At 34.4% G+C, this 13,630-nt stretch overlaps 1 protein-coding gene across 11 annotated transcripts in view; it reads left to right on the top strand.

Annotated features, from left to right (window-relative positions):
• Positions 1-13,630, top strand: part of PPP2R5E (protein phosphatase 2 regulatory subunit B'epsilon) — a 168,628-nt gene that overhangs the window by 123,784 nt on the left and 31,214 nt on the right. For all 11 annotated transcript variants that reach the window (XM_074290317.1, XM_074290320.1, XM_074290318.1 and 8 more), the window contains 2 exons: positions 9,799-9,900; positions 12,957-13,049. In XM_074290317.1, coding sequence (XP_074146418.1) covers positions 9,799-9,900; positions 12,957-13,049 — 195 coding nt within the window. The remainder of the gene's footprint in view (positions 1-9,798; positions 9,901-12,956; positions 13,050-13,630) is intronic.

The raw sequence follows: 13,630 nt of genomic DNA, 5'->3' as shown, positions 1-13,630 counted from the left end.
AAGGAATTGCAAATCAGCCTTTACTGATACAGAAGTTGCTTGTGAATTGGGAATGAAATAAATTGGAAGCAAGAGAGAAGAAGAGAGAGGTCAGAGAATGAGACTGCCTCTCTTAGACTGTTAATATCCTCTCACATGAAGGGATCTATTATGCTGGTCAGAATTAGATCCCTAGCAGCCACTAGAAGGTGGTTCCAGTAACACTCACCCTTTTATTCAAATTGTAATTTATGTTTAACTAAAGTTTCAGTTAAAAGTTGATCTAGACTATATAGCCATAGACTTTATACTCAAGATGCCCTCTAATCATGCTAAATAGTGCTTACCTCTCCAAGTCAAACCTCTTGAAGGAGTTTAAAAAAAGGATTTGGACTCTAAAAACCTAATAGTCTAATCTTGGCTGTTAGATCACCAGTATGACTTTGGACTTCATTTTATTCCAAACTTCAGTAGACTTATTTGTAAAACGAGGAAGCTTATTTAGATGATCTCTAAGGTTCCTTCCAGCTCTATTATTATCTATTATTCCTTCCAGTTCTATTATTATCTATTGTTTTTTGGCTGATCGTACTGATCTTTTGATGTTAGTGAGTATCATAGTAGCTAGTTAGCTTAGACCAGAGGGGGGTGTGGAGGGGAGGGAGGGGGAAGAGAAATCAGGGGGCATTTTAAGAAAATGATAAAGTTTGGAGAAAGAGAGAGAGTGAATTCTCATCTCCATGGAGAAATTTATGGAGTCAGAGTTTGAGTCAGAGACTCAAAGGCTTTAGTTTGCTTCTTTCAGACAGTTCCATTGCAGTCATAAATGTATGGTTGTTTGAATCAGCTGACTTCTTTAGTCTCATTTCTCTCCTTTTAATGAAATGAAAGGGATTTTTTTTCCTTTTCCTTCCCTTTTTAGCATCTTCAAGCTAAGGATGACTTTTACATTTTAAAATAACATTGAGCAGGATTTGGCCTTTGTCTAATGGCTTGTTGACCACTTGACCCATAGTATATCAATTACTTATGTTTGGGGAGCACAGCTCTTAAGTACTGCAAATTAAAGTAGTGCATAGTCAGTCTTTCCTCTGTCATTTACTACCATATCACCTCTGTGAATAACTCTAAAAAGAGCAATTGAAGTAGATCATTTCTAAGATCTCTTCCAAATATATATGCTCTATGCTTCCCCCCCCCCCCCACTATTGTTTATATTTTGAAGGACTTTGTACTTGAAAGAGGAATTAGAGAAGGCAGAGTAGAACAACGAACACTAAGGTCCCTTGAAACTTCGGAGTTCTTTGACAGAATTTACACTGCTTTATTGGGTAGAAACTATGGAGTTTAGTAACTAGTTTGAAAGAATAAGTCCTTAAAATAGAAAGCTATCTAATGGCATGTTCTTACCTAGATCAGTCCTGGTGTAGTTTCCTTAACCACTTTTAGGAGGCTTCTTTCTTTCTTTCTTTTTCTTTTCTTTTTTTTTTTTTTTTAATTTTATTTAGAATTTTTTTCCCACAGTATATATGCATGAGTAATTTTTTTTAATAATATTATCCCTTGTATTCATTTTTCCAAATTATCCCCCCCTCCATCCACTCCCCCCCCCCCCCCATGACAGGCAATCCCATATATTTTACATATGTTACAATATAACCCAGATACAATATATGTGTGTAAATACCATTTCTTGTTGCACATTAAGTATTAGATTCCGAAGGTATAAGTAACCTGGGTAGACAGACAGTAATGCTAACAATTTACATTCACTTCCCAGTGTTCCTTCTCTGGGTGTAGTTGTTTCTGTCCATCATTGATCAACTGGAAGTGAGTTGGATCTTCTTTATGTTGAAGATATCCACTTCCATCAGAATATATCTTCATACAGCATTGAAGTGTACAGCGATCTTCTGGTTCTATTCATTTCACTCAGCATTAGTTGATGTAAGTCTCTCCAAGCCTCTCTGTATTCCTAGGAGGCTTCTTTCAACCAATGTCATTGTCAATGGCCTGTCCAGGAACTTAGTACTGAAGTCTGAATTCCCCACTCCCATTCCCCACTCCATTCCCTAGTTTATCTTTAAAAAGTTGATTTGAGAATGTCTTTTTTTGGTTGCTTGGCAAGGAGTATCTTTAGCTCCAGTGTAAGAATAGTATGGCTTGGTCCCAGGAGATTAATTAGGATTAATAGGTATAGAGGGGCATATTTTTGTTCTGTATAAGGAATAACATGACAATTAAGAATTCTGGAAGTCACAGATATTGGTATGTTTCCCGAAATAATGAGGTCTTCCAGGGGAGCCTGGCTGTCCACTTGTCAGAGCTGTTATAAGGAGGTTTCTGTAAACTCAATCTAAAAGGTTCTTCCAACTCTGAAATTCCATGATCTTCACCTCACAGTGTTATAAGAGGGAAAGTATCATGAAAACCGAAGCTTAAAAGAGAATTAAAGTTAAGAATTATCTGGTTTATCATCATGTGTTCTTCCAGGGCCTAGCTTGATAGATGTTCAGTGTAAGTAACACTATAAGGGACATAAAAGAAATAGATGGAAATAGTCAATTAATAGCACTTTCTTAATGGAAGGCAACATTGGTATAAAGAAAAAAATAGTAAACTAGGAGCAGGAGATCTGGCTGTATCTCTAACTAGTTTTGTGACTTTGGGCAAGTCTCAGTGTGCTGTGCCTCAGTTTCCTTTTCTGCAAGCTGGTGTTAGTGGTAATGATCTCCTAGACCCCTTCAAACTAATCTTAAAACATTTTAAAATTCCAAGAGCAGATGATGGTTGCCAATGTCTGTACAGTGAATTGCGCCCCCTTGTGGTAAGAAAGCCGTAACTTCTATCTGCTACTTTTCTACAATTTACCAGCATATCTAGTCTCCATTTCTTCTTTTTTTCCTTCTTATATTTTTCTTAACAACTATTTTTTGGCTTACATTGCAGTCCTTCATACCTTTCTGCTGTTTATTTCAAAACCTTTTTGAATGTTTTTTTCCATTATAATTTTGGTGCAGAATTTATTAACATAGAATTGAAGATTTTTTGGAGTTGGAAGAGAGTTGAAAGTCTATTCCAGCCCCCTCAATTTTCAGATGAAGAATCTGAGACTCCAAAGGGTTAGTTACATGATTTGTGTAAGGTTATACAGTTAGTTAGTGGAAGAACTAGGGCTCACCCCTAAGATCTGTTTATTTTAATGAATGACTTTTTCTTGAATACCACACTTATCTCAAAAATTTTGTAATTTGTCCTAAATGACTTCTGAAGTCTTTTGTTCTGAAAAAGTTTTTTGGTGAATATTTTTAAAAATAAATATAAATTGTAAAATTTGATTTCAAAGTTTTATTTGTTTCTCTAAATAATCATCTAAAAGGAAAAAAAAAAAAGCTTTTAATGCCCATTTTATCTTAGCCACCTGTCTCCTTTAATGAATTTGAAGGAGGAGCAGGAATGGAGAGTTTTAGAATAGAAAGGGGGAGGGGTTGAGATTACACATTCTGGATTAAGCATAAAGCTGTTTTATTTGATAATCCACTTAAATCTGAGATATAAATTAAAGGGGGCTAACAGTGGCGGAGCAAGAGTTCAAAGAAGAAGCAGCAGTAGCTACAAATTTACCACTTAGTTGATTAGACAGCACAATTACATTTTTTTTTGTTCACTTTATTTCATTTTATTCATTAACAAATGCCAGATTGGCATTAGATGACAAACTGTAGTTGTCTTTGTAAAATAGTTTTCAAATAGCACAGATCTTACCGTAAAACTGAAAATAAAATATTATAGAGGCTACAAAAGACAGTAGAATAAATATCTGTAAAATGAAATTATTTTTATTTACTACCCTACTTTACTGTAAGAATCAAATGGCACATTGCAATAAAATGATCCAAAAATTTAAATCGCTATTACATTGTGTTTATGAGCTCCATCAAGTCATTCTAAATATTTCTGTCCATGGAAGGGCATTCCTCTGTGCAGCTTGAATTAGCATAGCAGAGTGAAAGTTCTGCACAGTTCTGTTGAGCCAAAGGATCATTGACCATGTGCCCTAGGATGAATTCTTCCGTTGTAGGATGGATTTCATTTAGTCTTGGGGAGGCTACTCATCGAAGCTGGTGGATTTTAAGATAGTTGGCAGAAGGGATGTTCACACTACAAGCTAAAGGCTCAGAATAGAATTTTTAGTTGATTGAAATGTCTGAGATTAAGATTGTTGCTACAAACTAAATACTTGGTTCACATTTCATCTTAATCCCTGAAATAGTTGGATAAGTGAAGTGCTTCATTTTTTGGTAAAAGTCCTCATTGTATTTTGTGATTCTGGTTGTTCTTCAGACTGTTTAGGATCTCTCTTGGTTTAGTCTTATTATTGAATTGTAGGTTGCAAGAAGATAATAGATTTTAGAATTATTTAAGTAGTTAACTAGCTTTTCCATTTTCATTTGAAAGCACAAAAAGGCAAATTGTTACCAGCCATACAGAGAATATTCAAATGTGACACACTTGGGCCAGGTTAGTTATATTCAAAGTATAGTAGTGTTGAATTTGGAGGTTTGAGGCAGATAACTTCTTTGGTATTTTGTTGAGACTGTGATTTCACTGATGTGTATATTTCTTTAATAGTGCAATTCTCAATCTAAACCAGACCTGTGTAATTTCTTTTTTTCATCAGTCAGTAAACATTTATTAAGTACTTGCTTTATGCTAGGTATCACATGCAAAATAAACTCTGGGGATATAAAGAGGCAAAAGATAGTACCTGCCCTCAAGGTTGCTTACAGTCTAACACAGAAAAATAGAAAATAATTACAAGAGAAGGCATTAGAACTAAGAAAAATTAGTAAATGATTCTTAGAGAAGATCAGTTTTTAGTTGGAGTAGTTTAGTTCCTTGAAGGAAATTAAGGAAACTGTAGGCAGAGATGTTGAGAGAGAGAATCCTAGCCAGAGAAGATGCCTGGAGTTGAAAGATGGGACTGTCTGTCTTATTTGAGGAACAGCAAGTAAATTGATGTCACTGGATTGAAGAATACATGGTAGGGAATAAGGTATAAGAAGATTAGAAAAGTAAAGGAAAGTATAACTGGGAAGGGCTTTGAACAAACAGAGGACTTTGCATTTTATTTTTGAGGCTCTGGGGAGCCATTGGAGTTTATTGATTGGGGTAGGGATTGGGGAGGATAGATATGATCAAACTTTTGTCTTAGGACAAAATTATGGTGACTGAATGGAAAATAGATTGAAGTGGTGAGAGATTTGCAGCAGGCAGATCCCAGGTGGGCTACTGTAATAGGTAAAATAATGTATTGGAGTGATATTGCAAAGGAGAAATCAACAGGCCTTTGCAACAAGTTGGATATGGTATGGAAAATGACACCTCAGGTGCAAGACTGGGGAACTGGGAGAATGCCTTCTGCTGTCATAGGGAAGTTAGGAGCTAGGAGGAAAAATAATGAAATTCAGTTTGAATGGAATGGATAAGAAAGATAATTTGGTCATTAAACTATTACAGGGCCATCCTTCCCCTCTCTTGATGAGACAGGGATATCAGTAAAGCTTTGGGTTATTTGTTATTCCCTGCTTTCACTCTGACTGACCCATGTATTTTTTCACCTACCATTCATACATTTTCCTCTGAAGACATTCTTTATACTACTTCACCTGCTTTATATTTCTTGTTTTTAATGGGTGGTAGCCCACCATCTTTCTCACCGTTGCTCTTAGAATGACCCACAACTTCCAAAGGAATAGAGACTGTGATACTCCATTATTTGCAGCCTTAAAACATTTCCCAAAAAGTCCATGTTTAAAAGATGTAGCTTTGTTTCATCGTTTTCATTGTTGTTTGTCCTTCGTTCTTGAAGAGAACTATGACATCAGGGAGGTGATACCATGACTTGCAAGTGAATTGGATTTAAGTGAGGGAGGAATGTGCAAGGTGACCTGCCTTATTTTCTGGGTGGCCAGATATGAGTAACACAACTGGAGTTGGCCCTGCATGAAATGGAATATCTTGGCCTTTTAAAATTATAGTCTTAATTCTCAGATGATGAAATTGAAACTATTTCCACTCATATGAAAGAGTGTTGCAAATCACTACTGATCAGAGAAATGCAAATTAAGACAACTCTGAGATACCACTATACACCTGTCAGATTGGCTAAGATGACAGGAACAAATAATGATGAATGTTGGAGGGGATGTGGGAAAACTGGGACACTGATACATTGTTGGTGGAGTTGTGAAAGAATCCAGCCATTCTGGAGAGCAATTTGGAACTATGCCCAAAAAGTTGTCAAACTGTGCATACCCTTTGACCCAGCATTGCTGTTATTGGGATTATATCCCAAAGAAATACTAAAGAGTGGAAAGGGACCTGTATGTGCAGGAGGAATACAGAGAGGCTTGGAGAGACTTAAATCAACTGTTGCTGAGTGAAATGAGCAGAACCAGAAGATCACTATACACTTCAACAACAATACTGTATGAGGATGTATTCTGATGGAAGTGGATATCTTCAACATAAAGAAGATCCAACTCACTTCCAGTTGATCAGTGATGGACAGAAATAACTATACCCAGAGAAGGAACACTGGGAAGCGAATGTAAATTGTTAGCCCTACTGTCTATCTACCCAGGTTACTTATACCTTCGGAAGCTAATAATTAATGTGCAACAAGAAAATGATATTTACACACATATATTGTATCTAGGTTATATTGTAACACATGTAAAATGTATGGGATTACCTGCCATAGGGGGGAGGGAGTGGAGGGAGGGAGGGGATAATTTGGAAAAATGAATTAAAAAAATTTTAAAAAAATTAAAAAATAAAATTATAGTCTTCCAACATGTCTCAGTTTGACTAATACTGTACTTGTTAAGGTCATTAAAAAACATTGTAACCTGGGTCTAGTAGTACATTCATGTAGTCCTGCTAATGGAAGACTGAAGCTACAGAATCTCTTGTGCTCAGGGCATGTGAATCATAGTGTACTTAGCTAATTGATATGTTTGAATTAACTTTGACATTAATATGTTGAGTTCTCTGGGCTACCAGTTGACCTGAGGAGGATTGAACAGACCCAGTGAAGTTTAGAAGGACCTCAGTTCAAATCTGGCTTCAGACACTTAACACTTAACTAGTTTACTAGCTGGACAAATCACTTAATCCCAGTTGCCTCAAAAGAAGAAGAAGAAGAAGAAGAAGAAGAAGAAAGCAGGTCAAAGCCCCCCTGTGCAATTAGATTAGGGTGGAATCTGTAAGTGATCCTTGCAATTCCAATCTGGACAATGTAAGGGACCCAAAGTTTTAAATATTGAACAATTTCTCAAAGGTAACCCAACGTCTTTTCATTCTCCTCTTCGTTTATTGGCCCTTGGTTTATTATACATTGTAAATTTTAATTTCTGTCCAAGACATTACCAGTGTGGTACTGTCTTTGACAAAGCCTACCTTTGACCCTTAATATCCCTATGTTAGTGGGCAACATATTTAATTTCCTACCCTGTTCTGGATGTCCTTTATTATGGTGGCATGTACCATTGGCAAATCTGTATCTTCTTATTTTATGGCTTAAACTGAGAGGGTTTTCAAGCAAAGTTTTTTTATTACTGAATTGTACAGAATTTTAAAATTGGAAGAGACTGTAGAGCTCAATCCATATCTGAAAGAATCTCTGTTTAACATGTAACAAATTATAGCATTCAGCTTCTAGAGCCCAATCCATATCTGAAAGAATCTCTGTTTAACATGTAACAAATTATAACATTCAGCTTCTATTTGAAGACCTGTGATATACAACCCATCAGTTCCAAAGTAGTCCATTCCACTTTAGTGTAGAACTTTTTGTCTTTGCAACTTCTATCTTTTGCTTCTGATTCTGCCCTCTGGGCCATACAGAGCAAGATTAATCTTTTTCACATGATAGAAATATTTGAAGAGCACATCTTTACATATTGAGTTTGTAATCCATCAAAACTCCCAGATCTTTTTTCTAAACATATACTGTTTGACCAGGTCTCTTCCAATCCTGAATTTGTACAGTTCGTTTTTTGAACCTGAGGATGACTTTACATTTGTGTGTGTTGAATTTCATTCTCTTAGATGTAGCTCAGTTTTCTAGTGATCTTAGCTAACACAGTCATTTGGTATAAAAAACATCTGTTTCAGCTTTATGTCTACTAAGAATTTGATAAAAATGACAAAAAATTGATAAAAATACATATTTATCCAAATCATCAATAAAAATGTTAAATAAAACACATCCAAGCATAAAATGGGATACTCCATTAGCTATCTCCTGCCACATTGAGATCGAAACATTAGTGATTACTTTTTGAATACAGACATTCAGCAAAGTCTGAATCTTTATAGTTATATTACTCTCTAGTTTATATTTCCATCTTTTCCAGACTAATGTGAGCTTACTTTAACAAATGCTTTTCTAAAATCTAGGTAATTGTTGTCATTGATCAGGGGGAAAGAGTTAATGAAAATCTTAATACAAAAACTTTTTCCCCACCATTCTGTTTGCATTGGAAAAATTTTGTGTCTTAATATTTTTTATTATCTTTTACCATGCTCTTTTGTAAGGCTTTATAAATAAATTGATAATTTAAATTCCTATTTCTCCATAATTCTCTACCTTGATAAAGATATCCAGGTTTTGCCAGCTGATTGTTTTTGGGTCCTTTTTTGTTTCCTTATAAGTGGTATATTTCTAAATGTTTAATATGCTTAGGAAATGATGATAGGCCATCTTAAAATCTCTTAAAAATCATTATTAATTTTTTTTTTTAAAGTATCATCAGGTTGCTGATTGGATTTCTTTCAGATTGGAGTTTTATCAACTGTATGCCATATTTTCTCATTTTTATTCTTCTAATACTGGTATTGATTTTGTTCTTTGTTCACAAAGTCTGTTACTGAACTGTAAACATGCCTGATTTGGAAATAATACCTACATCACTGACTAGCCTTTTTTCCCCCCTGTTGAAACATAACCTACTTTTGTGATGTTATTTGGTTCTTACTATGTCCAACACTTCCCTCTACATTCAGAGTTTCATTAAAGTCTATTACCTGTCATTTCTCACTTCTGAATTATATTGCTAAAGTATTTTTTACCATCTTCTTAATGCTTGAATTGAAAGCATAAACTATCAAAATATGTGTTGATTTCCATTGAAAGGATCTTTTCAAGTTCCTTGAATTTCTCTGCTGCCTCATCTCCAACAAATGTTGGTACCTAAGTGACAGTTATTTTTACAGTTTTCTCTTATAAATGCCTATCATGTTCTCTACAGTGTGTGATCACCAAACATCATTAAATGATGTTTCTTGTTGCTCTTGGATTCACAGCATTCTGTCTATTCTTTCCATTTTGTTTCCATTCTTTCCTAAGATTTGCTTTTTCTTTGGTTTCTTTCATTTATAGTAAGGATGTCAAGATTTATTTGACTCATTTCTTTGTGTTTTATATTTATTTCTTGGACATTGCAGCAGGACTACCAATAGCTAAATGGATACTGAGATGGTCTAAAAAAATCACATAATTCTTAGCTCAGTTTGACTTCCCTTTGGCCATTCTATCATTATCACTGTAGAAACAAAAGGGGACAACATGGGGGATTGAAGGCATTTTATGTTTTCCTTTGTTCCATGATTTGCCATGGCCCATAAGCCTTTCCAAATCTAGCCAGATCAATCTTTGGAAAATATAATCTATCCAATGCTATTTGTATGAAACTCTCTTGGAAACTATTTTTAATTAATTTATTATTGTTGTGTTTGTTTGTTTTTTTTAAGGTATCTTGCAATATATTCAGAACTCTCCCTCCTAGTGACAGCAATGAATTTGATCCAGAAGAAGATGAACCTACCCTTGAGGCATCATGGCCACATTTACAGGTATTTCATTTCATGGAAAGATGTAGGAGAAGTTTCATTATTTCATTAGTTAATGAACATCAGATTCTTTTCAATTTTTATTCACCGTGATATGAAATTACTATTGGTTCAGTTAACAAATAGCTGATTATTTACTTGTTCTTCACTCTTAATCACTCTTTAATAGGAGTTTTAAGAAAATAAAATGAAATTACCTGTTTTCTTTTAGGACTTTAGTTTGAGTTTTTTTGTTTTTGCAGAGTGAGTCAGAAATCTCTTTGCTTCTGTACCTTCTGAGATTTTCATATTGTAGGTTCTAAGCATTTTAAAGTGATCCAGCAGGATACACCAGAGCCTCAAATTAGAATACTATTTTTACATTAACACTTATTTGAACATGACAAGATGTATTCATGAAATTTTACAGGTCACAGAAACCGTTTTTACATAGGTGTTCCAGGATTACCTAACTCTGTGTAGGGTTTTCATCATAAAGAATTTGCTTTTTGGGATCTCTTAAGGTTTTTTTTTTTTTTTTTTTTTTTTTTTTTTTTTGTAAAGATCCTGATAGTATATCTTTTATATTCTCACTAGAAAGAAGAACAACTGAGTGCAGCAAGATATATGAATGATCCTTCCTCTTTTGTATCAGTTGGGAAGTGTTTCCCAATCTTTTTTAGTCTGCCATACTTAAAGTCTAATCATTGTCTCCTCCTTCCCCTTTTATTCTCTTTCACACTCTCCCAGATAACATTTTTCCACATTATATATTAATCTGGTTACCTTTCACCATGGTTTTCTTGACCACTTACATTAAAAAAAGAAAAATTTGTGGCATAAGGAAATCAAAGATGCCATTAAGACACCTTCAGAGTGACCCCAAAAGTCTTGATATGTTGTTTGAGAAACATTTTAGCAATTAAAAATCTTTTTAAAAGAATTTTGCTGCTTTTAATTTCATAAAGTTTTACATAAGCTTACACAACTGTCTCTTAAACAAGTTTCATTATTTTTGCAAGAATTCAACCATACTATTTTCCCTGTCATATAACAATTACAGAGAGATATCCTTTGGACTTCCTCTCTTTTCCATATGTTCCTCCTGAATTGTGAAGAAACCTAAAATGGGATATATGCTATGTGGGTATTAGAGGCTTGGGGTGGTACTAATTTTTTTTTTTTTTTGTCAAGCCTGAGTCTTGTATTTTATACTGCGCTCCAATTTTACTTATTCTTGAAAGAACTTCTTTAAAAGGGTAATCCTCTTGGAAAAATCTTGATTGTTGATTTAGAACTAGAAAGGACCTTAAAGGTCATTTAGTTCTCCCATTCCATTTTATGGATTAGGAAACAGGCCCAGGGAATATAAATGTTTTATCCAGTATCCCATGGCCATTAAGAAGAACTAAGGTTGGAAATGAATTTCTCTGACTCGGTATCAAGCTTTTTTTACTGCATTGAAGTGGAAAGCTTTATTTTAGAGCTTTTTCTTTTTTACAGAGAAGTCCTAGGTGTTCCTATTGTTCAGCTTTTAAAATATTTCTCTGAATTAATGACTTCAAAATCATTTTCATCCTTTCCATTTTTGAAGCAAGTTCACAAATGACTGAGCCAACTCTACTCTCTAATGTGTTGACAGAAGCCAAAAAAAAAAAAAAAAGAGAGAGAGAGCGTTTTCCTTTTTTGGCTAGGTAGTTTGCAGTGTGTGTGTGTGTGTGTGTGTGTGTGTGTGTGTGTGTGTGTGTGTGTGTGTGTGTGTGTGTGTGTGTGTGTGTGTGTGTTTCCTTTCATTCTGTTCTCTCCTGTCTTCCATGTCCCAAGGAGAGAGACTAAGTTTTACAAATTAGATTCTTGTGGTAAAATAGGGCTTACCATTTTAAAATAGTAGGACATTTTTTGAATGACTTCTTATAGCAAAGGGAGGGAGCACTTTCTAGTTCAGATTTGAAGTTAAGAATAAGAGATTCTGAAATCTTTTCCTAAGTTTGACATGAAATATTCGTATGGTACCTTGAAAACATTATTTATTTTTTGGTTCCATCTTTCTGTCTGAAAATATGCTTTGCCTTTGGAGGTTCTTAGGCAAAATTTGCTGCTTACGTGCAAACTACTTTTTTGTATGTATTAATAAATATGATCAAACTTTCACCAAATTATTAAAAATCATAATTAATTTCTGAGAACCAGAGGGCAGAAAGAATGCATTCCCAATTATACTGAAACCCTTACCATCCAGTGAGTAAATATTGCAAAATGAGAGCATGTATTCTCTTTGTGGGAGTTGGCAAATGATGAAGCTGCCTTTATTAGGGTCATTTGAACAGGCTCACTTATTTTTGCATAATTAATAGTTGTTCAAAGATTATAGCATAATAAATCAAAGAATGTTTTCTTCCTTTGAAGTATTGAGACCTAGAGGCTTTTTTTTTTTTTTTTTTTTTTTAGCATGACAATAACAGGACAAAAAAACATAGATTTACTGAAGGGGGGTGGCAGAAGAAAACTTAGGAAATCTCTTGATTAGGAAAATATGAAATAGGGGAAAATTGGGTTTTATTGACAGGATATAATAAGACTTCTATGTGCATATATTAGAACTAATATTTAAATCTTTTATTACTACTCAACATTGCAAGTTGCTATAAAATCCCCTCCTCGTTTTTAGGCCAGGATTACGGACTGGTATTATTGCTCTAGTCATTTTGTGAAAAGGGAGTTGGAATCATGGATAGTTGTACATGTGTGTTTAGGTTTTGACTTTACAAAGTCAATACAGATATTGTAGTGGTTAAACTCCTCAGAAGATAGTGTGACATCTTAATCCCATTTATTGTGTATGTCTCAGATCCCTCTCAGTTATCAGAGCAACTTTGTGAGGAAAGTTGATTTAATGCCACTTCTGTACTGGTGAGAACACCAATGATAAGAAAGGCAGAAATGATGTGATCAGCTTCCAGCATATCTGGGCTTCTAAAACAATCCAATTTTAGTTCATTCCTTGTGCTTTGCTACTTTATTTATTTATTTTTTTGTTTAGTATATCTTATTTAGGACTCACTGTCCTCTGTTTGTTGCAGCTTGTATATGAATTTTTCATACGATTTTTGGAAAGCCAAGAATTCCAACCCAGCATTGCCAAAAAATACATAGATCAGAAATTTGTATTACAGGTAAGAAAACTATTTAAACTGACTAAATTGCGTTTCAATGCTTTGATGTTTAATTTAGCATGGATAAATGTTGGTCAAAATTTTGTTCAGGACCGCCAGAGAGAGATACCAAGTATTTAATTCCACCTCAGTATATACATACATTCACACAAATGAATTTCTATTGTATTCTAATACAGCGTGGCATCCCTTTTAACTCACTGCATTGGAAGTTAGTAACAGTGGAAAATGCAAATCCCTGGGTTTTTCCAGTTTTCTTTTATGAGTAGTTTAATTTCTCATATAGCTCTTGTCTCTTGTGAACCTTTGTTATTTTAAAACCTATTATTTACATAGGAATTCCTAAAGTGCTCTTGTAAGGGTTTCTTGAAACTGAACATTTAATCCACAAAGCATAAATAAATGTCTTAAATAATAGGAGTCAAAACTTTTGCTGAATCTTGTTTCTTTTTTTATAATTTTATATATATATTTTTTCTTTTAGAAAGCAGCAAACCTCCCTTTTAGGAAGCAATATAAATCTTTGGCAGTTTTTTTAGGGGCATTAACTTACTTTGACAGTTAGAAATATTGAATTGCAA

Source organism: Sminthopsis crassicaudata, chromosome 2 (assembly GCF_048593235.1).
Source record: "Sminthopsis crassicaudata isolate SCR6 chromosome 2, ASM4859323v1, whole genome shotgun sequence".
Taxonomy (NCBI): domain Eukaryota; kingdom Metazoa; phylum Chordata; class Mammalia; order Dasyuromorphia; family Dasyuridae; genus Sminthopsis; species Sminthopsis crassicaudata.
The sequence above is the reverse complement of the archived record's forward strand: the minus strand, read 5'-3'. Positions and strand labels throughout refer to the sequence as shown.